Raw genomic sequence first — 25713 nt, 5'->3', positions numbered from 1 at the left:
TCATAGAGTGTGTGTGTAAAGAATTAATATGAAATAAGTCTCAATAGGTAAACTAAAGCCAATGAAAGACTTCAAATGTCAAAATGAGTAGTTTCTATTTTTGTGCTTTGGGCTATAGGGGGCCAGAAGAGATTGTAGGTAGGTTTAGAGGTAAAGGTAATGAGTAGTACCATTGTGAACATGTTGAATTGAAGATTATAATCAGACATCCCAGTAAAAACATTGGTAATGCTGGAGTTCAGAAGGTATTAAGTCTAGGTGTATAATTGGGGGAGTCTTTTGTGTAGGGATGGTAATTAAATCTATGCTAAGTCTCTGGGCCCTTTCCTGTTTTCTTTTTATTCTCTCATTTGGTGACTTATCATCTCCCATGAATTTAATGATCATCTCTATGTAGATGATTCTCAAGTCTTTATATCTAAGTCTAGTCTCTCTACTAAGTTCCAGTTTTGCATCTTGAAATTCCTATTTAATATTTCAAACTGAATGGCCTGTAGTCTCATCCTTTCCAACAGATTTTACCATGAAAAATGTAGTTATCTTCGTCTTAGTCTTTTTCTTTTGCTCATCATGAACACCACAAGGCAAGATGATCAGTGTTCCATGAAATTGAAGTGTTTTGTTGCCTTTGGGTACATTTTTAAAGTTCATCAATTCCTTAATTTACCTTTCTAATGAGAACTTGTGATACATCCTTCCCTTCATCTGCAACTTCCTTATATCTTCTCATTTCATTTGTAATGATAATGCCAGTATTGAAGTATGTATGGATGTAATGCTTAGCTACCCTACAATATGAGAATAAAAATAATCATAGTTTAAAATCCTTTCTAAGATATATTTCAATCTATTTTTGTATTGATTATAGAAAAATGAAGCAAGGTAAGTGTAAAATAGCTAAAGTTAAGGACCTTATTTTTAAGTATGCATGTTTCTTGCTTGCCAGGAAGTTACTTTTCTGAGCAGTGATAATGTCACTTCTTATATTTGAGTTTGTGTAGTTTTTCAGAAGTAGTTCCCCCCTCAAAGGTTGTATGATTTACTTTCCAGTGGATCTGTGCAAGTTTACACAATAGATAACACCACTGGAGCCATGCAGCTGTCTCACAAATTGGAGCTAACACCAAAACAATATCCTGGTGAGTTATTTTTTATGCTATTTGTGAAACTTACTGGTCTTGATTTTTGTAACGTGCTAAATTTGTGATGTAAATTGAAAAGTGTTTACTGGAAGTAAAATATTTCAAAATTTGATAGATCTGAGATCTCATTAGTATTCCTAGTTTCTAACTGGAACTGATTTCAACCCCCACCATGGTTTCCCATGATGTCCAGTTCATATCCATATTCATATCTCATTCATATCCTTAGACAATCCATCCAATGGCTAGAGGACTTCTTCTGGTTCTTTTATTATATTGTGACTTCCACTGTGGCACCCAGCTGTTATCTGTAATCCCTTACTCTCATTATTTGAGTAGCCCACCTTCTTTTCTAATCATACATATTCTTGATGAGGTCCATTAATACTATTATGACAAAATTCTGTAATTAAAAAAAGGAGATTTTCTTATCTCTCACTGGTGATGTATTCAAAATAATACCTGATATTCAGTAGAACTCTATAGCATGGCTTGTGGATTTGAACATTTCTCTTCACACATCACATCTGTATGTCATAAAAGCCTAACCTTAAGCTGACTGTTAAGCCTGTCCTAACCCCAGTGTTACTGACAGATGCCAAACTGACCAAATTGCAGCTTTAAAAAATTCATTATCCATACAATTTGTTGAAATAAAATTTTACCCATGGAATGGTGTACATAATGACTATGAGGTGTATATTTTAAATTTGGGGATATAACTTAAGAATCTTGAGTAATTTGATGTCTCTATTAGATATTCGGTGTTCCATTTATTTATAAAATTTTTAAATGAACTTTGATTTGCTATATTTAGGTAATTTTTGTCTGCTGGCTGGTTGTGTAGTAAAATTTGTTAGGAGTTATATAATAAAATGAAAGGGTTGATTTCAGTGATCTCGAAGATCCCTTCCTAGTTCTAATTCATTTGAAACCCATGAAATAGATATATTATAGATTATTAAAAGTATGCAAGTCATATGCATCTCTTTGCTACTTCATATTGTTGCTTGAATTAGTTACACATTAAACTTAAAAGTCTTACTCAAAAGGTTTGTTTGTTTCTGTCTTGGTTCAGTTTAAGTCCCCGTACTAGACAAGTAGAGACCAGCACCAATAATTCTGGGGTTTTGAACTCCAGGTTTGTCTGGGTTTTGCTTATGCCCACATGGATCTTATCTGTAGAGACCCTGGATATTTATCTGCATGTCTATATATTGTGGGAAAGATGTATTTTATAACAAAACATTGAATATTAGCAGAATTGGACATGTTTTTTTCCTCATCTAACTGTAGTACTTATATTATAGCATTGGTATACATATGAACTGAAGCAATGTATGTAAAGTGCTTTACCTACCTTAAAGTGGTAAGTAAATGACAATTACCATTGTTGTTATAATTAATGTGAGGAAGCCTCACCTTTTAGAACAAAACCAATTTTAGCTAAAATGGTTAAAAATAAAAATTAAAGAAGGGAATTTTTAGGCAATTATGATACTAAAAGGCTAGTATTTTTAAATCTGAATTTACTGTAGGAATAATTTGATAATAATATTACTAGAACTTTTCCCGTCATGGTAACTAACCATAGAAACTATAGAGGAGTACTACTGGACTCACACAAAAAAGAAAAGGCAACCCTAAAGAAACTTCAATTAATTACATCTTGCTGAAGGTTGCGTGGATAAATTGCAGTCAGAACTGGAACCCAGATCTTTTAATTCCAGTTTCAGTACTTGTTTTATTCTACTGAACCCCTCTACATATGGAACATAACATATAAAGTATGTTTATGAAACATCCTTTCCCCTTCCTTTAACCTTTTTTAATAGATATTTGGAACAAAACGGGAGCTGTTAAATTGATCAGGTGGTCTCCTGATAACAGTGTTGTAATGGTGACTTGGGAACATGGAGGCCTTTCTTTATGGAGTGTGTTTGGTGCCCAGCTGATTTGTACTCTTGGAGGAGATTTTGCGTGAGTGAATGAATTATAACTAATATTAGAACAAATAACTTTTTAAAAAAAGACAAAAAAACAAACTTTCTATCCTGGTACTGTCTCTCTTGTTTTGTTTCCCCCCTTTTCTAAACAATAATTTCTAAGGAATTGTTTTAGAGCTTTTCATTGCTTTATCACCTAAAAGGACATTTTTAATGTATCTCTGGAAATCTGTCTTCATAATAAGCAAGATGTATTGAAAATTGTCTTATTTTACCCCTACCAGAGGGTAAGGTAAATATCATGGTTCCCCTGCCAAATTAAGTCCTGACAGAGAGTGTCTACCCCTTGAAGTTGTCTAACTTATAGTTTCTTCTAGCTGGTGTGAAGGATGGATTAGAGTGGGAGCGACTGGAGGTGGGGAGAACAGTTAGGAGACCTGCAGTAGTCCAGGCAAGAGGTGATGAGAGCCTAAGGTGGTGACTGTTTGAGTAAAGAGAAGAGGATATTTGCAAGAGATGCTATGAAAGTAAAATTAAAAAGACTTGGCAGCTGATCGATATGTAGGGTGAGGAAAATTAAGGGGTTAAGGAACACTGTAAGCTTCTGAAATCTGAGTGACTTGGAGATGATAATGCCCCTAATAGAAATTGGGAATTTTAGAATAAGAGTGGATTTAGGGATTAAGATAATAAATTCTGTTTTAGACATACTGAGTTTGACATGTCTTGTTGTTCAGTTGTTTTTCAGTTGTGTCCAACTTTCCATGACCCCATTTGGGGTTTTCTTGATAAGGCACTGGAGTGGTTTGCTATTTCCTTCTCCAGCTTATTTTTATAGATGAGGGTTAAGTGACTTGTCTAGGGTCACACAGCTAGTAAGTGTCCAAGGCCAAATTTGAACTCATAAAGGTGAGTCTTCCTGACGTTAGGCTAAGCACTCTATCCATTGCACTAACTAGCAGCCCCTTTGACATATCTTTAGGACAACTATTGTTGATATCCATTAGCCAGTTGATGGAGTACCAGAGCAGTCTTCATAAAGATGGTAATTGAATCCATGACAACTGATGAGGTCATCAAGAGAGTATAAAGAGAGAGAGAATAAAAGAGGGTCCATGACAGCTTTAGAATCTTCCACATTTAGAAGATAAGGTATGTATTATGATTTAGCAAAAGAAATTGAGAAGGAGTTGTCAGGCAGGAAGAGAGCTGAGGAAAGAATTTCTCAGGAGGAAAATGTGGTCAGCTGCTACAGAGATGTCAAGAAGGCTTATCATGAGAACGTTTAAGAAGTTATTGGATTTGAGAAGAGAAAGGTAACTTTGGAGAAAAAAGTTTTTGAGGGGAGTGAGTGGAGAATAATGTAGTCAAAAAAGTATAAGCATCTTTTTTTTTCTAAGAGTTTTGCTGTGAGGGTGGATCGTGTATAGGATGATAGTTTTGAGTGCATGAAAGGATCAAATAAGGATTGATAAAGGATGAGGACACTTAGTTGTGTTTTTAGGCAAAAAAATGAATTAATTGATAAGGAAAGAAGAAAATTTAGGGAGAGGGGGTGGATAATTGAGCAAGCAATCTGTTGGAGGAAGTTGGAGTAGGGTATGTTATCAAGGGTATTCACAAATGTTAACAAGAGGAACTTGACTTTTTTTCTACTCCCAATATGCTTGGTAAGGTGGAAAGTTCACTGTGTATAATCCTTCCAGTTTCCATTCCTAGAGCCTCTTAGCAAGAACCTTCTCATCCTGCTGTGCACGAGATAGCATGATCAAGATTGCTGTATGGTATGGATTGAGGAATTCTTTGCTATTCTGTTGTACAGATCTGTAAAAAGTAACCAAATAGAATTAATATTGTAGTGGTGAGTTTTTTCAATCAATTCTTTGCTTTTTCTTAGGCAAAAGAATTGTTCAATTTAAAATTGTTAAAAATAATTTAAGCTAACTTAAAGCTTATATTTAAAAAAACATGAATTATATACATGGTATAAATTCTTTTTTAAAAAAAGAGCCGACTTCTCATCAGAGACTGGAGGGAAAAAAATGAGACTGGAAAAAGATGTCAGGGGCTTTAGAGATGAAAAGTGAAAGTAGGGACTTCATGGTGGATGGCTCTATTTTCTCTATTTTTCTCTATTTTTTAAAATCCTATACTAAGGATGTCTTTTTTCTTTCAGTTACCGGTCAGATGGTACTAAGAAAGAACCTCTTAAGATCAGCTCTATGGTTAGTATTCCTATAAGAATTAGCACTATATGAGAAGTCTAGATTGTGTTTTGTCATGTGTGGTGTTTCTTGTTTATGTGACTTAATGTTTTGCCAGAATATGAATAAGTTCTTCAGTATGTAATTTTTGATTGACTAAAACAGTTTTTAAAAGTAAAGGGGGAAAGCCTAGTCAGTCTTTAGTATTTAATTTTTTTATTCTTTTTGGTGACAATAACTATCATGTAGAGCAGAGTTTGTTGTAAAGAAGGTATATCTTTTTCACTTGAGAATACCTCCATTTCTTTTGTGATTCCTTTGCAGCTATTTTTTCATTCCTGTCTTTTATATGAACAAGCAGAAAATTAATTATATGTTGGACATGTTGCCTTTAAGGTCTTGCTGACAATTTACCGCTAAATGTTTCTTGAGAATTACTGTTCTATTATTTTCGAACATATTGAACGCCCTTCTGGGTTTTACAGAAATCAGTTGGATAAACCCTTCTATATTTAATGTCAAATATAATCTTACACAGCCCCACCATTTGCAAGTATGTTTGTGAATAATCCCATAAGAATTATGGAAGCATTTCTTCTAGGAATAAGAAGGGAGGCTTTTCCCTGTCATCTTTTTCTGGATCATGAACCTTTCTAGACAATGCTTCCACAGTTACGTTTTCTCTTATCATTCAGTGAGGTGGGGGAGTATATGTGTGTATGGGGGGAGAATAAAAGAAAACATGTAGCAAAAAGGTTTTGATATTTATTTGATTATTTGTGCCTTGGGCTCTTTTTTGCTAATCTAGGCTAATTAGGTCAGAAATAGTGATTTTGTATTTTCTAATCCCCTTTTCCTGTAATCCAATTAAAGTAATTTAAATAAAAAAGTAGAGAGAAAATTTTCCTGAGAATAAAGGCCTAGGTTTGGTGATGCCAGTGTTGTCTATATTTTGTTTCACTATCCCAAGTGCAGGGACAGGAATGTGACACTCAGAAAAACTGAATTTTAATGTAATTCTAAACCATGTTGACTTTAGCAACATTTTGTAATCCTCCAGCAGTTATGAACAATTCTGGCATGCAAGTAGTATGGGAATGTATGCAGTTAAGATGGGATGGAAGAGACTTTTTTTCTGTTTGGGAGTAATTTTTTGTTTCTTTTTCACACAAGAGTTGGGGTGCAGAAGGTTATCACCTGTGGGTAGTTAGTGGATTTGGTTCTCAAAATGCCAATGTTGAGTCTGACATCAAGAGTTCAGCTAATCAGCCTGGCATTCTACAATTTCAGTTCATCAAGAGTGCACTCACTGTTAACCCTTGTATGGTAAGTAGGTATTTATGACTTATAGCATTTTAAAAAGTTTTTTTTTCAATTATTTTTTGGGGTTCTTACTATTTAAAAAAGATGTCATTTTATACTGTTCAAATCTTGAATCATTCTCATTTTATAGGTTATAGTTTCTGATTTTGTTTTCCATCTTCATTTATTTTATGCCAGATGTTTTCTTTCTGGGTCCATTATGTCCTTTTATGTCTTTGTAGGTTCAGTAAAAATAAGGTGAGTTCAGTAAGAACAAAGTGGGAGAGGAAGAAGTCTCAAAAAAATGAGGTAGCACTCTGTCCTGTTTGTATTTTTACTTCTATAGGTTATAGCTCTATTCTAACCCCAAGGAGCTATAAAAGAAACTTTTTATAATATTTTGTCTATCCTGGTCAAACCCAAGTATTTATTATTTGCAAATTTGCACCTGAAAATAATTTCTTTTCACTTTCTAGAATTTTTAAGTTTTATCAAAATCATTCCTTCCCATCAAAAACAAACAAAAAATTCCATCTTCAGAATTTTGTGGATTTTTTTAAATGGTATTTGACAGTTTTGCATAACCATCTGCCTTTTAGAGTTCATACTAACTCAACTTTCTCCTTTGCCTCAGGCATTTTAAAATCTTTGGTGCATTTCAGATTGAAGCAAAGTGTGAAAATGGCCTCTTCTCAGAGCCTTTCCTACAATTTCAGCTCAGTGGTCCCCAAAAAACAGAAACACTCACAGAAAAATAGCATTGACTTTTATGTAAATGAAACATTCATATTAAAGTGACAGTATGTTATTTTCAGTTAATTTTTTTTTCAATTAACAAATATTTATCTTTCTCCTATGTTCCCCTCCCTTCTGGAAAAAAGAAAATCAAGAGCTCATGTAACAAATTGCATAGTCAAGCAAAAGAAACACAGGGAAATAATGTATACAAAGGGATATGGGTAGATCATTTACTTTTAATTTAATTAACCATTTAATTTTTATTTTAAAAGTTTTATTTATGCTTTTTGTTTTTATATCACATATATTTCCTGATAAGCCCTTCCGCCATTGAATCTTCCCTTGTATAAAATCAATCAATCAACAATCATTTATTAAGCATAAACTATATACTAAAAAAGTTAAGCAAAACCAATTAACACAGTTGGAACTATCAGATAGCATATGCAATATTATGGATCCCTAGGCTTCTACCTCCCTACTAAGAGGAGGGAAGTATATTTCATCATCTATTCTCCAATGGCCAAGATTGTTCATTATACTTTATCAAGATTCAGCTGCCTTACAGTGTTCTTTTTAATTGAAATGATTGTATATATTTTTCTTTTAGTTCTGCTCTCTTTACCTGGCGTCGTTCACTTAGTTTTACACAGGTCTTTTTTTTTAATCTTATAGTTGGTATCCCTGTCTTGAGTCTCTCCCTACTTCAACCTATGTTCTACTAAAATATCAAAGAATCTTCCTAAAATGCAAGTCTGACTATGTCATACCCTTCCTCTTCTTCTCACCTTCTCTCCAGTCCCTCAATAAACTATGATGGCTCTTTAGGATCAAATATAAAATTCTCTGTTTGGCTTTTAAAGCCCTTTATAACTTGACCTCTTCCTACTTTTCCAGTCTTCTTATGCCTTACTCCCCTCTACGTATTCTACAATCCAGAAAACTGGTGTCTTTGCTATTCATTTCACAAAGACATTCCATCTTCTGACTCCATACATTTTTACTGGCTGTCCCTCATGCCTGGAATGCCCTCCTTCCTTATTTTTACCTCCTCCTTCTCAGACTTCCTCCAATTCTCAACTAAAATCTCACATTCTACAAGAAGCCCTTCTCAGTCCCTTTTTGTGCTCATGCCGTTCTCTGAGCTTCCCTACAGTTTATACTTTATGTGTATATACATATATATAGAGAGAGAGAGAGAGACACACATACACACACACACACACACACACACACACATATTATTTGTATGCTCTTTTCCCCTTTAAATTGTGAGGTACTTGAGGGCAGGAACCATTTTTACTTTTATTGGTATCCCCAGTGCTTAAAACAGTGTATGGCACATGTTGTTGAGTAGTTTCAGTCATGTCTGACTTTTCGTAACCTCTTCTAGAGTTTTCTTGGCAAGGGTACTAGAGTGGTTTGCCGTTTCCTTCATTTCACAGGTGAGGAATTGAGGCAAACAAGGTTAAGTGACTTGCCCAGGATCACACAGCTGGAAAGTGTCTGAGGCCAGATTTGCACTCAGGAAGACTCATCTTCCTGACTTTAGGCCTGGCAATGTAGCCACTGTGCTACCTAGTTGTCCAACCTGACAGATAGTAGGCATTTAATAAATGCCTGTTGAATTATGGTGCAATATTATCTCATCACATTAACATAGCACAATTTGTTCAGCCATTTTTCAGTTGATAGGCACCACTTTGTTCCCAGTTTTTTGCTACCACAAAAAGTAATATTGTGAATATTAAGACCTTTCTGTTCTTGACCTCCTTGGGATGTATACCTGTTGGTGCCATCATTAGTTCAAAGGCTGTGCAATTTAGTGATTTTGCTTGCATAATTCCAAATTGTTTTGTAAAATGATTGTAATAATTCACAGCTGTTCCAACACTGTTAGTGTGCTTTTACATTCCATTTTGAAAACCACTTTTTGATCTTTTCGATGTAATAAATGAGGACTGTGAGGCAATGAGATGGACTCCATGTTGTCCATGTTTTCAGCCCTAGAAAATTCCTTTGGGGTCTCTTGTACTTGAGCTGGAGCTATTACTGCTCATCCCAAAGCTGTGTATTCTATGACCTTATTTCACCAACAGTAGTCCATAGCCTTGCCAGTATTACCAGCACCTAAGAAATCATTACCTTTCACTGCAACTATTAAAGCTTCTTATTTTTACACTTGGAAATTCCGTTCATTCTCAACAAAGAAGGTCTTCTGTGAAATTACATTGCCATCTATTGGCAGTTGTGAAAATTGCCATTAAAATAGCTCTAAGTTTGGGTGTGCTTTTGGACTTTTTAAATAAAATAGGTTTAAACAAAAATTTCATTTATGGTGAGAATTTATAATGAAGCTTATATCCCAAATAGTCTCATTTACATAAGTCATCATGTGTTTTACATTCTCTCAGAAGGTAACTACAGAATCTAGGAGTTCAAATTTACTTCAAGGGTCTTTTAGTCTAACCCAAACCTTACTAACAGTTCCTTGTATGGCATCCATAACAAATCATCATTTATCCCTTGTTTGAATATTTCCAATGAGGAAAACATAGTAACATCTGGCACTTTTGAAAAGAGTAATTATTAGAAAAATTTTGCTTAAATTAAGCCTAAATCTGTCTCTCTGGAACTTCTATTCATTACTTCTAGCTCTAGCCTCTGCGACTAAACAGAATTGGTTTAAATTCCTCTTTCAAATACTCAAGGCAGCTGTCATGCTCCTCCTTTATGCTCTTAAAGTCAGTCTCATCCCTAGGTCTTTCAGCTTCTCCTCATTTAACATGTTTGCCAGTATTCTGAACCCTCTTCTAGAAACATATCATATCACCTATAAAGTTCCTAAAATGAGATGTCTAGAACCAAATATAATAATCCAGACATGTCCTTACCAGAGCAGAGTAAAATGTATAAATATACTTCACTTGTCCCAAATATTGTGTTTTTCTTAATGTAACCTAGAATAGCATTAGTTTTTTGCAGTTGTCTTCTCACACTGTTGACTGATACTAAACTTGAAATCTACTAAAAGCCCTAGACCTTTTTCACAAGAATGGTGGTTTAGTCACAGATTCTCTTTTCTGGTTGTGTGAAGTTGATTTTTTCAACCCAAGTATAGAACTTTACATTTGTCCTTTATAAATTTTATCACATTTGATTGGACCCATTCTTTGGGCCTTTTCAGATGTTTTTGAATCTAGACTATCATCCATCCTATCAAGTGTCCACCTTTATGTCATATGTAAATTTCATAAGCACACCAGGATAAATGTTGAGGTAATTTATAGACATCATCAATTCAGGAACTACTTGATAAACCCTTGCTATGCACAATGCTTTGTGCTACGTGCTGGGGATACACACATGATACATCCTGCTTTTAAAGAGCTTACAATTGAATAGGGATATACATATAAACAAGTAACTATCATGTCGAGAATGAGACAAGTGAAAAGAAGAGTCCAAGCAATATGCCCTGAGAGATTTAGAGAGGGAGAAGTCACCTTCATCTGCCAAGCAGAGTTAGGGATGTGTTTTATGGAAGAGTTAGCACCTAAATTGCACCTTGAAGGAAGGCCTTCAGCAGAGAGCCAGTAGGATGGGGATGGATGGTAAGCATGTTGTCCAAGTATGAGGGATAAGCATGAGCAAAGGCTCCAGAATGGGAGAGAGAGTAGTCCATTTTATCTAAAATGTGGAGTGTGGAAAAAAAATAAAATGTGGAGTATGTTTAGGAGAATAGTAAGAGCTAAGACTGGAAAGATGAGCTGGGACCAGATTATTGAGGCCTATGAGTACCAAGAGTATTCAAAAGTTTATTTGGTAAGCAGTAGAGAACCACAGAAGTTTGAGTAGAAAAATTATATAATCAAAGTAGTTGTTAAGAAGATTAGTTGCAAAGTTCCGTGAAGGATGGATTGGAGGGTAAAGACATGGAAGCAAGAAAAGCAAAGAAGCTATTGCAGTAAGTCTAAGCAAGACAAAATAAGGGCCTGAATAAGTGTGGTTGTATGCAAACTATATTGAGGAGGTAGAAAGGACTTGGAAACTATTTAGATGTAAAGGGTGAGAGAGAGGAACTAGTCAAAGATGAGCCTAGGTTACAGCGTAGGCCACTAGAAGCATAGTAATTCCATCAATATGCAGTTGAGCTATTTGGTATGGGTGGGAAAAATTGATTCTGTTTTAGACAAGTTGAGTGTGAGGTGCTGATAGGGCATACTGGTGGAGATATAGAGTTGGCAGTTAAAATATTTAACTAGAGCTCTGGAGACAACATGAAGGGAAGTATAGATAGGTGATAATGGGAGATACGGAAATACATGAGACTGCCAAGGAAGAAGAATGAAGAGGACTATGGACAGATGCTTGGCAGATTCTTGATTATGAGGTGTAGGAGAGGGATGAGGAGCCAGAAAAAGGGACAGAGAATAAGTGGTAGATGAGGTAGGAGAACTGTGAGGATATAGTGCCATCAGAGGAAAGGGTATTCAAGAAGAAAAAAAGGGTAGTAGTCCAGTATTAAGTACCACAGAGAAGTCAAGGAGGCTTTAAGAGGAGAAAATAAAGAACATTGTATCTAGTGATAAGGTCTTTAGTGACTTTACAGAGAGTTGTTTTGATAGAATGGTTGGGACTGAATCCAGATTGCCACTGGCGGAGAAGAAAGTGGAAGGTGAAGTGAAGATGGCACATAGAATCTACTTTTTCTTAAAGTTTGGCAGTGAAAACGAAGAGAGAGAGAGAGAAAATGCTTTCTCCCCTGTGAAGCTTTCCCAGATGTCTCTAAATGAAAATGTTCTCTCAGCCTCTATTTTGACTAAATCTCTCCTTTGCCTATATCACTCCCTAATCTGTACTATATTTGTTTAAGTGCCTGTCACATCCTTCCTCCCTCAGGGCAGGGACTGCGCCTTTTAAAAAATTTTTGTGTTCTTACTCTGGAGCAGTATCTTGCATATTTAATGAATGTTGAATAAATATAGGAGGGTATGGATGGATAAATATATGAGGTTAAGGGGTGGCAGGGTTAAGGAAAGGATTGTTTTTCATTTTGTTTTTGGATGTGAACATATTTATAGTCTAGGGGGAAAAAACCAGTAGACAGGGAAAGAATGAAGTTGTAGGAGAGGTAAAAGCAAGATTCCAGAGGCAACTGGAGGTGATACGAGGTTAAGGGTAAATATGGAATGTGGTAGCTTTGGTTTCCTTCTCTGAGACCTAGAACAGGAATGAAAGGATGGGTAAGAGTATTGAAAGGCTTCCCATTAAGAGAAACCAGGTGGGGCAGGGAGCATGAGAAGGTAGGGTTTAAGAAGTTTCAAACTGCCATTCCAAATAATGCAGGATAGTCATTAAGGGATGAATAAACGGATTGCTGTGTGTAGTGAGGGCCTTGCAAAGATTAGCCATGACACAGCACTTATTATTTAGCTTTTTTATCCTGCCTAATAACCGGAGTATTAATTTTTAAAATTGTTTATTTCTTCTTTGTCTCCTCTTGCACAGAGTAACCAGGAGCAGGTGCTACTTCAGGGAGAGGATCGCTTGTATTTGAATTGTGGAGATGCCTCACAAGCCCAGAATCCTAGAAACTCATCAGCACACTCTGAACATAAGCCCATTCGGGAAAAGAGTCCATTTTCAGATGGAAGTTTAGATTCTCAGGGTTTAAGCACTTTACTTGGACACCGACATTGGCACGTTGTACAGGTAACTTCATTTCATGCTACGCTCTTGTACTTGGTGAGATTTCTCCTAAAATTAGTTTTCAAAATATTTTTCTGTTGCTGCAAAAAAGGAGTGACTTTTGCCGCCTTGTGTTATGTCTTTTCTCTACCTTTTTATGTTCTACCCTTTTTGGTTTCTTCTCTGTTCTTGCCACTTAATACAGAATGTATTGTTCTCTGCTTTAAGTCTTTTATCAGTGTGCAGTGTCTTCAAGGGCAGGAAGTTTACCTGTCACTCTTCCATCACAACTATGTGAAATGCTTATTTACTCTTGTCATATTTTTCAAGAAATATATATCCAGCCGTGTTATAAGCAAAGGTATGGTCATGCAAATTATCACTGGAGATTAATTTTACCTAGCCCAGTTCTGTGCAGCTAACATTAACTCAAATGGAAGAAGTGAGTCTACTGTATTGACTTACAAGTCTCCATCCCATACTCTTCTATCCATTGTAGAATCTCTGCTGTCAGTTCTGCTTATTACAAGATATTTAGCTCTTCAAACATTTAAAAAAAAATCCTTTTCAGTAATATCAGTATGTTGGCATTCAGAAAGGAAAGAAATACCATAGTTTAGTGCAAAACAGACATTTCAGAAATTCACTTTTTGGGAAAAAGCTAAGTTAAAATAAATTAATGAAACTAACCATCCACTTATAGCTTCACCACCCTAAATCTTCTTTTCCACTACAATACCAAACTCTGTACCTCTTCCTCATAAATAGTCTAAGCTCAACTATCTATGGTCAGAAACTATTTCTCCACAGTGAAAAGGAGGCTTGTTTCTCAACTTTCTGATCCTAACCAATCTCTGTACATACATGTACACTTCACCACCCACCTCAGTTCCTACTTTTCCATGGCTACTTTTTTCAGGGATGGAATATTTCCAAAAAGAATTGAAGAAGATGATAATTATCTTAGTGTTTTAAAATCTACTGTCTCTGAATATAATATGAAATTGTATTGCTGCCATAAAATTGGCCATTGCTCATTATGCCATTTTATGATTAGTAAGTTATTAAATAATCCATTAAACTAACCAAACATTTGATAGCACTAATTTAGAGCAATAAAGAAAGGTGTTTGTCTATTGATTACCAGCAATAACACTGTCATTATACCATCTATGGATGAGATTCTAACATTTCTCTGTGTCAAAACCAATTTCATTTTCAGAATTTTTCAGTTTTTCCCAGTTGATAAGATTATATCAGAGCTAGTAATCCATTGACAATTATATTAGAATAGAAGCATGGAATTTTTAGAACTGGAAGGAACCATACAGATTATTTAGTCCAACCACTTGTTTTATAGACGAAGAAACTGAGCCCCAAAGAGTTAAGACTTGCACAAGCTCACAAAGCTAGTTACTGGCAGGACTATCATTATTCTTATCTAATTAAAATAATACTGGAACCCAAAAACTTTTAAGTCCAGTAGAAACTATTTCTGTTTTTTAGTATTAGCCAAGGACTAAAAACTGGAATTTACTAATTCAGGTCTTTAATTCCAGTTACCTTTTGTTTCCTTTAGTTGTGACTCTACCTAAATGATTAAATGCATTGTTTTCCCAGTGTGGTTTGTATAAAATGGCTTTAAATGCCCTCAAACTGCAGGTTTTTAACCTGGGCATTTTTTCTTGAACAGTGATGTCTTCTTGAACCAGTCACTATTATACCCTTTAAGCTTAACACAGATACTTAGTCTAAATTCCCTGTTCAACGTAAGAGTCTATTTGGGTATCTACTTCTGAAAGATTTTGCATTTTATGTGCTTCATGATTTTCTCATACTTAAACAAATAAGCTCAGGGTTAATTCTGTCTTCTATTTTCCTCCTTTTCCTAGGCCTTACCTATATTTTCCCTACAGTATTAAATTTAAATTATCTTCAGTTTTCCTTTTCCTAATCTCCGCCCAAATCCCTGCTCTTCACTTCAAAAGATTTAGTTGTTAGTCTTTGCATTAAGTTAAGAGAAAGGAAAAAAGTGTTTACCTTTTGGAAACAGGGCTACTCACAGCTATTGAAGAAAACACTTTATTCTTAACATAATGTTTTGTTCTTCCTGCATCCTCTTTTCCTAGTTACAAATTTCAAACTGTAAAGCTTTAAGAGCCAATGGCCAATACACAGTTTACACTTGTGGTGGTTTGTACTTGTGTCATCTGTCCTTCGTTCTCAAAAAGGGCCATAACATCAGGAAGATGATACCATGATTTGCAAGTAAATTGGATTTGAGGGAGGGAGGGCTGTGCAGAGTCACCAGCCTCACCTTCTCCTCCAGAGCCATCTGGGTCCAGTGGCCAGATATGGATCAGGACAATTGGAGATGGCCCAGCACAGTTTATACAGCTGGATCCTAGATAATGTAACATTTTCTAAATTACTCCTTCTTCTTCTTGGCAAAGTCCATTTAATTCTTGAAAGGTGCATAGTCATATTGACCACTATTCTAAAAAGTTGACTTTATAAGAAAGTCTATAATTATGCTGTTAAATGCAAAAAAAATCATTGCTGGTTATTCTATAGCCTGCCAAATTCTCTTACTGAGTCTGCTTTTTTTATATGGGGTAATTCTAAATAACCTATTTATTGAAAAGATAGAAAGGCACATATTCACATGTTTTCCTGTCTTTGGAAAGGGTTAATAGGTACTCACTGATATCTCCATTTAAAGATAAATTGCTGCTCTGCTACAGGACAAGGTGGCAGTGATGGGGCAATTGTAGATTGACATTCCACAGGCTAACTCCCTTTGGTATACTATTTCTCCACTGGGGGGTGTGTGTGTGTGTGTATTTGGGGGGGGGCGGAGGGGGGAGTTGGCAGTGGGGTTAAGTGACTTGCCCAGGGTCACACAACTAGTAAGCGTTATGTATCTGAGGCCAGTTTTGAACTCAGGTCCTCCTGAATCCAGGGCTGGTGCTCTATCCACTGCGCCACCTAGCTACCCCCACTCTTTTATTTTTAATGATTATGGCTTAATGTCCTGGATTTCTTTTATTATCAATTGGCTACTGACTTCCATAACCCAGGCTTCCAGGAGTTGTTATAAAATATTCAGAAGTCTCTCAGATGGCCAATGTACAAATAATTAGTTGTAACCAAAGTTATAGTGACCACTTAGGAAAGTAAGCTACTTCATGCTCCCCTATGAATTTTTCAAGCACAAAAGGCATTATATGAGAAGGAAAATTAATTTAAAGAATAAGTCATTTACCTTTGCTGTTTATAAAACACCATTGTTTGTAAAAATGAGATGGAAATTTTGCAGATAAAGATAATGTACTGCCCTTCAGCCCATTCTTAAGGGTACTTAGGAAAACATGATAGGACAGTGATTACATATTTAAGGTTGTAAGTAAATCTCTATTTAAATTTATTTTCATTTAAAGATTAATGTTTAAACTTCTAAAAATAGATAATAAAACCTCACCACCAGAAAACTTTATGTTCAGTCCTGTTTGTTCACTCATTTTAGCTCCCACTCTCCATATTGCAGCCCCTTCTGCCAAATGAGTTAAAAAAATGTATCATGGTTTGAATAAGTTTAGTAAACACTGCCATAGAGGGATTAGATGTTATTGATTCAAGTAGTGGTAATGTTGAAGGAGTTTGGAGCCTGAGAACTTGTGCCTAATCACAGGTTGAAGACATGCACAGCTTAGTTCTAGACAGCAATTTTTTGTTAATTCAAGGCCTCATCACGTCTCACTTAAATTATTGCAGCAATCTCTTAATTGGTCTCACTGCCTCAATTCTCTCATCACTCCATTCTTTCCTGCACATTACTGCCAAAGTAATTTTCCTTAAGCACAGATTTGACCATCTGATTCTTCTACTCTTTGTTGAACTTTTAAAGCCCCATAACGTGGCCTCAATCTTATCTTTCAGGTTTTATTGTTCATCATTCTCCCTCCTGCGATCTTTAGTCTATGCCTTTGCCTTGGCTGCGCACATGCCTGAAATGCATTCCCTCCTTACCTCTGCCCCATAGACAGTCTTCTCTTCCTTTAAGACATGACTCAAGCATCATCTTCTACATGAAGCTTTTCCTGACTGCCCCACCACCCCAAACTGTTAATGCCTTCCTTCCCAAATTACCTTATATTTAATTGCTTTGTATATATTTGTATTTATTTTCTTTACGTATTATTGTATGTATTTGTAGATCTTCTCACCTTCTCCATCAGCATCCAAACTCTTTGCAATTAGGGATTATTTCCTTCTTTGCTCTTGTATTCCCTTGTATTTATATCCCTGGAACACTCTAGGTGTTTAACAAATGCTTGTTTAATAAATTGTTCAACATTTATTGACTGTTCCCTGTGTATCCAGAAACTACTTTAGGAAGATAGAGGAAATTATGGTAAACATAGACTTTGCTCTTAGGAAACTTATAGTAAACTAGAATAGATAGGAAGAACACATTTGAAACCTGTAAGAATAGTTACAACAGAAACAAACAAATCTAATTACAGAGCTATATGAGTACTGAGCTGTTGCTATAGTGATGGAAATGATTATACAGAAATAAAATTAGTCTTAAACTCAAGATCTCTGCCAATAAATAAACAAGAAATTTAGATTTCTCTGAGATTTGCATACTTATGGACAAAATGTTAAGTGTTTTCTATAGTATGGTTTTGACAATTGCATAGGAAAATGAATACTATTGTATAAGTACTAAGTAATGATTTAACTCCAAGTCTTATACAACTGCTGTGTTGTTTTCTCTAGATTTCCAGCACTTATCTGGAGAGCAATTGGCCTATAAGGGTGAGTTACTTTATTTTTTAGTTCATTTGTTTTTAAATGCTTCTTTTAGTAGCTTTATATCTTTATGCAAGTGACATTTATAAAGTATGTTGGTTTCCAGAGAATTCTCTTAACTTTATTTTATTCAAACAGTTTTCGGCGATTGATAAGCTGGGACAAAATGTTGCTGTCGTTGGCAAGTTTGGTTTTGCACATTATTCATTACTCACCAAAAAATGGAAGCTCTTTGGAAACATTACCCAGGTCAGTTCTTTTACAAAGTAGGGAAAGACTTGAGCCATCAAGTACAAAATCATTCTCCCTTAAAAATGGTTTATGAAATTAAACATGAGCGATGGAAAAAAATCTAAAAGAATAGTTATAGTAAAGGAGCTTGAATTTTCTTTTTGTTGAAAGAAAAATTCTATAACATTATGCGCAGTATTCCATACCAATAATCTTGTTACTGAAAACGAGAGAGAGAGAGAGAGAGACGTATTCTCATAAACATTGAGAGAGTCATTTCCGTCCTAGGTTAAACGCATCAAATATGTTCCAAGTGAACTGATGGAAAGCAGGGGATTCTCAGTGGCCTAGAAAAGCCTGTGCTATTTCCAGCTTCTGAGGTCCATAGCCATAGTTTTTTTTAAAGTGAAGATACAAGAAAAGAAAGGCACTAAAAACAAGTATTTTTTCTAGATTTATCCTATCTAATTATACTAATTATTCAAGGAAAACCTAGCTTGCATAACTAGTGTGACAGTTGATCTCAAGTAGTGTAAGACTATTTAGATACTCATTCCATAGGTGAAGGGGCATAGTTTTTTTACCAGCCAAATCTGAAGCTCCACTACTCACCCTGAGCTTAAGGCCCAAGTCTTCCTCATCTTTTCCTGTCTGGAGCTACATATTTCTTTGTCATTTGCTGCTAATGAAGGTATTACAGAATTACCCAATTTTGTGGTTGAAGAGTACAGCAGAAATAGTGGGATGGTTCTTTCATTTGCCTGGGAATATTTCACAAGTAAATCAGCTTCTTCAGAGTCACTGTGATATTGCTGATAGAGAGCTGGCTTTAAGAGTTGGGAAGAGCGGCAGCTTGGTGGCGCAGTGAATAGAGCACTGGCCCTGGAATCAGGAGGACCTGAGTTCAAATCCACCCTCAGACACATAACACTCACTAGCTTTGTGACTCTAGGCTATAGTCACTTAACCCCAATTGCCTCACCAAAAAAAAAAGAAAGTTGGGGAGAACTGGGTTCAAGCCTTGCCTCTCAAATATACAGGCCAGTGACTCTGGGCAAGTTGCGTTTTACTCTTCACTGCCCCAGGCTACTCAAAAACTATAAATTACAAAAGAATGAGATAATCTGTGTTGCTACAGGAAGTGTTCCAGTGGGTGCTTCCTGTACTAGGGAAATTATGGGCCTCATCAAAAACAAATGTAAGGGTCTTAGAGCTTGGGGTATCTGTATAACTGAGTCATGAAACTAATGTGTTGTTTTTTTCTCTTGTATTTTAAGGAGCAAAATATGATTGTGACAGGTGGCTTAGCCTGGTGGAATGACTTTATTGTCCTGGCATGTTATAATTTAAATGACCACCAAGAAGAGGTAAAAAGAAATTCTTAAAAGTAACAGTTTTCCATATTTTAATCATAAGCAGTCTTACTTTTTTGTTGTTTGAAAACAACAAATCCAAAAATATTTTCCCAGAGCACTTTGCCTTGAAACCTCCTTTTTCCTCCATCTTTCATTTTTATATCCCCATAATCTCCGAATATATTCCTTGCCTTTTCTCTTCAAAGAGCCACATTTTATAACAAAATAAAGGAGAGAAAATAAGTTCAGCAGAATTAACCAACACATCAACCAAGACTGGAAATGCATGCAAGATTGCACACTTCTAATCCTCAACTTTTGCAAAGAAGGAAGCAAAGGTGCATTCTCATATCTCTTCTTTGGGATTGAGTGTGGTCATTGTCATTTCAGAGCATACAGTTTCAGTTTTTTGGTGGTCAAAAGGGCAGTGTGGCAAAATGGTTAGAGAACTGGCCTTGGAGTGAGCAAGCCCCACCTCTGAAATATAGTGGCTTTATGACCCAACTTAAACTCTCAAAGACTTTTAAGTTGTGCAAAGAAGGTGCCAACCTGATTCCTCATCCAGGAGTTCACTATATTAATGAAGTCTCCAGTCCAATTCTTCTCTTTACTTATTTGATATGTAATTATATGGGTCTAGTCCTTATTCCTAGTCTTTTTTGGTGGTGTTTTTTCTTTCCATTTACATTGTTGTAGTCATGAATATAATTTTCATGGTTCTTATTATTTAATTTTGATTCAGTTTCTATAAATTTTCCCATACTTCTCTATTTTCTTCATATTTTTGTTTCTTACAGTAAAAAAACACAGTATTCTATTGTATCCATGTATCACAGTTTGTTTAACCTTTCCCCAGTTGGTGGGTATTTTACTTTGTTTCAGTTTTTTGCTGCTACAGTAAGTGCTAATAAGAATACTTTGTTATATTTTGAGATTTTCTCTCTTTGACCTCCTTGGATTAAATACCTGGCATTGAGATATCTTAGTCTAATGGTACAAATAATTTAGTCACTTTTTTTGCTAATTCTGTACTGCTTTCCAGAATGGTTGGCCAAATTCACAGCTTTACTAACAACGAATTAGTGTGTCTGCCTTTCCATATTATACTCAATACTGACACTTTTCCTATCTTCTTTCGTATTTTCTGTGTGTGAAACCCACCTTTTTTAAGAAGCCTTTCCCAGTCCTCCTTAGTGCTAATGCTAGTGGCTTCTCTCAGAGATTACCTCTAATTTATTTTTATGCAGTCACACTCTGCATTTTATTAGACTTATGTATGTGCCTTTTTAATTGCAGGATTTTGTGCAAAAAAATCTTTGTATGCATCAAATCAAGCACATATATTGAACTTAATAGACAGTAAATATTTGTTGAATTGAATTAAAAATTTAAATGAAATATTTCATTCCTTGAGACAAGTATTTTTAAAGCAGATTTCAGTACTACTTACAGAATCTAAATTCTAGGGTTTATTTTACTGAACACTAGTAACTTTTCATATTTTAAATGATGTAAAATCTAGGCTTAGATGAGTTCTCTAAAAATTGGCAGATGTAGGTATAAAGATTGAATGATTCATTCCACAAACTTTCCAAGCACTAGCTGTGTGCAAGGTGTTAGGCATTATTGCAGATACAGAGGTGAATGATGAAAGTCTCTGCCCTCACAGAGCTTGTAAACTAGTAGGAGAAGAGACAAATGTACCTGTAACTGTAATATCAAATAGATTATGACAAATGTACAGGAGAGGTATAAACAAATGAGAGGCAACATATGGGCTCATTTTGAGAATGGTCCTCCTCTTACCTGAAGATAAGCCAAATTCAACATGACAGCCCAAACCAAATAACCCTATAGATTGCAGCTCAGATTTTCCACACCTTAGTGGGGGGGGGGGTGTATATGATAAACATAGCCTTCTGAACATCATTACTCTGTGTTTGTTAACCAATCATTGATATAGCTTTTCATTTCCTATTACTAGAAAAAGATCAAAGAAAATTCATGTCTGAAGTAGTCATTATCTGTGACCATAAGACTGAATTGCTTGCTTTTTGTTTGGTTTTTTTTTTTGTGGGATCTGCAGCTAAGGGTTTACTTGCGAACATCCAATCTGGACAACGCTTTTGCTCATGTCACCAAAGTTCAAGCAGAAACATTACTGCTTAGTGTTTTCCGGGACATGGTAATATTATTTAGAGCTGACTGTTCTATATGTCTTTACAGTATTGAAAGAAAAACTGATGGGTGAGTATAGCATGAAAGAAATTGATTTAAGTTATTATTTATCATGTGCCTTCAATTTAGCTTTTATTTTCTCAAAAAATGATTTAATTTTATCTAAGCATTAAAGAAAGATTTAATCAGTGGAATTGAAGTTATAATCACCTCTTTTAAGCTATAGATAATAGAAATTAAAACCAACCTCTACATTAACTTGTTTAGCTAATCAACATGCTTGAGGCTCTTTGGGAGCCATCAAAATGATGTCAAAGAAAGAGGACTAGATTTGGAGCCAGAGGACCCAAGTTTGAATCCTAACCTTTCCCTGTGTGACCTTCAGGAAATCACTCAGTCTCTCTGGTTCTCAGGGCCTTTATCTGTGAAATGAGGGGGTTGTACCTGAGGAGTCCTAAAATAGAGAATTTCATTTCAATTCAGCAAGCTTAATTAAGCACCTTCCAAGTTCCAGACATTGTGCTCATACCTAAGATTCTAAATCATTTTTATACTTTTGCAAAAAAATTTGAAATACATGGCCATATGCGGTGTTCAGGACAGGTGCTCTAATTAGTTTGGTTTTCAAGATGGTTGATAATGTTGTTTGGAGTTTCTAGAGTGATGAATCTTTAGGTAGCATATATATTATTAACTACCACTTTACCTCATACCCTAAAGCATAGTGCTTTCACAGGCTCCCTCTGTTCATCTGATGAAAAGTTAATAGAGTGACTGAATAGTATTTAGAAGATACTGCCTGACCAAAAATCTATAGAATTTTACCTGTTAATGTTTCCTTGTGTAACAATTGGGAGCTATTCATGTTTAATTAAGGTTATAGTAAAAATAAAGGTTGGAGAAATAAGTGAGACTACCCAGTGAAATCCATCTCCTTGCTAAGTTAAGATAAAATCAGAGAGCCTACCTTCTTGTTCTTTCCGTTAAACTTCCTTCCTCTCAACCATCTATCACTGCCGTCTTCTGAGTTCCACATTTTCCTTCTTTTTGCCATTATCCTCCCTAAGGATAGGAAGTGAGGGAAAAGATACAGATTATAGATAGGAAACAGGTCCATTCTTCTGTAGTTGATAGATGGAATAGATAATGTATATGACCCATAGGAAGGGAGGGCTGTAATCATGAAATTCTAGTAAATGATATTGCTGAAAGGGGTAAAAAAAAAACTTGAGAGTAATGATTTATTGAAATGTGTGTTTGTTTTTATAGTGTAAATACTACTGCCAGTATTCAGGTTCTCCAGGAGGTCTCCATGTCTCGCTACATTCCTCATCCTTTCCTAGTTGTATCTGTGACTCTGACATCAGTGAGAACAGAAACTGGGATTACTTTGAAAATGCCACATCAGGTATTATTCATGTTTTAGCTTTTGTCAACTGGAGTGAGTTGAATGAGAGTTTTTTAAGGAATTACCGAGTTGCCAGGTGGTTGAGAGGACACAGTGATTATAGAGAATATAGATTTTCACACTGAATTTAAATTGGGAAACGTTGTTAACTTGAACAGGTTAAACACATTTTTTTCCATCCTTACATTCTAGAATATTCTGATGCCATTCAGTTTCTTTATTGTAAAAATGAAACATTGAAAAAATGCAAAAAATACCTTGTTTATGAGTATGAGTTTGTGTTCAACATAAACTTTTTAAAAACATTTCTTTTATGAAGGATTTGAGTTAAAGGCAGGGAAAAAAATCAGAAGAGTTTAAAATTCTTACTCCATTACCCCGTAGTTTTTACTTAGTTCTAGCCAGAAAAACTAGATGCTACTGTTAGAATTGTGATTAAAGCCATACTGGTAATACTACTTTATATTTGTATAGTGCTTTTTGCCTTTTCAAAATGCTTTTATATACTTTATCTGAGTTGACCTTTAAACCAACCAGGTGAGGTATATTGTGCAGTATTACTGTTACTGCTTGTCACATGAGAAAACTGAGGCATAGGTTACTTAACCCAAGATCACTTAGGATATTAGTGATAGAGCTGAGTCTATAAGTCCACTGCTCTAAACAACTCTTGTTCTAGAGGAACAAGAGTGAGAAAAGTATTGCTTTCTCTTTTATTATTGTTATTGTTGTCTTTTTTTATAATGTGTTCACTGACTTTTTTAATTGGTACAAATTTCCTGAATACCACTCCTTAGCTTAGTGTATAAGACCCTCAAAAATCTGTTTCCAGCTTACTCTTCTAAACATGCCTCACACTGTCTTCACTACCCCTAAGTTCCCTTCCAGATAGATCATTCCCTACTTATATTCTATACGTGCCTTCCTTTGTACTTTTGTAATGCTCTTCCGCCATTTCTTTGGCACTTGAAATCTAACCATCTTCTAAGGCCTAGCTAAAATATCATATTGTCCACATTGTTTTCCCTGTTCCTCCCACTCCCATTTCCCACAGTGAGATATGGTCCCCTCCCATTTTGGAACTCTCATAGCACTTTGTAGTTCTCCTTATGTATTTATACTTCATTGTATTATATTTTATTTGAGTAGTCCTAGCCTCATAAGGCCAGTACCTTCCTGATGTGTAATGAAGAGTCTTGGACATTTAGTATACATCTGCTAGAAGAAGCAGTAATAAGATAGTGTTTAGGAATTTGGCAGGAGTGATCTTGTGTAACTGTCATGTTACTCTAAATTCATGTGCAAAAAGCTAATTCAAGGGAAATATTTTGGACTGAAAGTAATTAGACTGAAATTTTTTAACAAGTGTTTTAATTTTGAAGTTCCTCCAAAAGGATGGATTGGTGTGGGGAGAAGCCTGAGGCAGAGAAACCATTTAGGAGACTGTTGTAGCACAGACAAAAGGTGAGGAAGGTTTAACCTAGGGTGGTAGTCATGTGAGTGAAAAGAGGAGATTGATAGATGCTAAAGATGTTGTAGAAATGGAATTGATAAGACTTAGTAGATGATTAGAGGTGTGCATTTAGAGAAAATGAAGTGTTGAGGATAATTCTGAGGTGACTGGAAGAATGTAAATGTCCTCAAAAGAAAAAATAGAATAGTTAGGAAGGGGAGGAGGTGGCTTTGGGGGGTGGATGGGAGAAAAATTGCTTCCTTATATTGTAAGTTTGAAATGCTTTTAGAATATTCAGTTGAAATTTTCCCCCCCAAAAAATCAGTTAGTGAAATAGGACTAGAACTCAAGAGAGAGACTGGGGCTGGATATATACATCTGATAGTCATTTACCAAAAGAGGGTAATTGAATCCTTGGGAACTCTTCTATTTGTAACCTTGGTGCTTAGCATAGTTCTCTTCACATCATAAATACTTAAATGCTTTTTCATTCATTTGTTCAACTGATTAAGCTCACGGAGAAAGAGAAGAAATGAGGACCAAAGACAAAAGCCTCTGTGGATATATGGCCTGGATAATGATATAGCAAAGTAGACTGAGAAAGAGCAGTCAGACAATAGGGAAGAGAAGCCAGAGAGAGAAGTGTCACAAAGCCTCGTAAGGAGAAGGTGGTCAGTTTTGTCATGTGGTGCAGAGAGGTCAAGAAGGACAAGGATTAAGTAAAAAGCTATCAGATTTAGCAAGTAAGAGGTCATCTGGTAACCTGAAAGCAGCAATGAGGTCAGAAGTCAGATTGCAGGGATTGAGAAGCAGAAAAAACAAATTTAGTCAACTTTTTCTAGGAGTTTGGCTATGAAAGGGAGCAAAGATATAGTTTGGGGGAATGGTAGAGTCAAATGAATATTTTTGCAGGATGAGAAAGGCTTTTTAAAAATAAAATTTTAGCTTAGTTTTTAAATTATCAAGCATTGATTTTTTTCTCTCCTCACTCCCTGTTGAAATATAAAATATGCATAGTCAAGCAAAATACATTTTCATATTGACCATGTCCAAAAATTATGTCTCATTCTTCATCTTGATTGTATTACTCCTCCCTGTCATTCATCATCAGTCCTTGTGTTTTGGTCATTGCATTAATTAGAGTTCTTGAGTCTTTCAAAGGTGTTTTTCTTTGCAGTGTTGCTGTCAATTGTTCTGGTTCTGCTCACTTCATTCTACATAATATCATACAAAGGGAAGGTATATTT

The 25713-nt window shown here is 35.5% G+C and overlaps 1 protein-coding gene across 3 annotated transcripts in view; it reads left to right on the top strand.

Annotated features, from left to right (window-relative positions):
* RIC1 (RIC1 homolog, RAB6A GEF complex partner 1) overlaps window positions 1-25713 on the top strand; it is a 146751-nt gene that overhangs the window by 98695 nt on the left and 22343 nt on the right. For all 3 annotated transcript variants that reach the window (XM_027862781.1, XM_027862780.1, XM_027862779.1), the window contains 10 exons: window positions 1051-1139; window positions 2978-3122; window positions 5265-5313; window positions 6466-6618; window positions 12844-13047; window positions 17809-17847; window positions 17980-18090; window positions 19350-19439; window positions 21514-21674; window positions 22875-23013. In XM_027862781.1, coding sequence (XP_027718582.1) covers window positions 1051-1139; window positions 2978-3122; window positions 5265-5313; window positions 6466-6618; window positions 12844-13047; window positions 17809-17847; window positions 17980-18090; window positions 19350-19439; window positions 21514-21674; window positions 22875-23013 — 1180 coding nt within the window. The remainder of the gene's footprint in view (window positions 1-1050; window positions 1140-2977; window positions 3123-5264; window positions 5314-6465; window positions 6619-12843; window positions 13048-17808; window positions 17848-17979; window positions 18091-19349; window positions 19440-21513; window positions 21675-22874; window positions 23014-25713) is intronic.

Source organism: Vombatus ursinus, unplaced genomic scaffold (genome assembly GCF_900497805.2).
Source record: "Vombatus ursinus unplaced genomic scaffold, bare-nosed wombat genome assembly UNPS02014770.1, whole genome shotgun sequence".
NCBI classification, from domain to species: domain Eukaryota; kingdom Metazoa; phylum Chordata; class Mammalia; order Diprotodontia; family Vombatidae; genus Vombatus; species Vombatus ursinus.
This window is presented reverse-complemented; position numbering and strand designations above follow the sequence as displayed.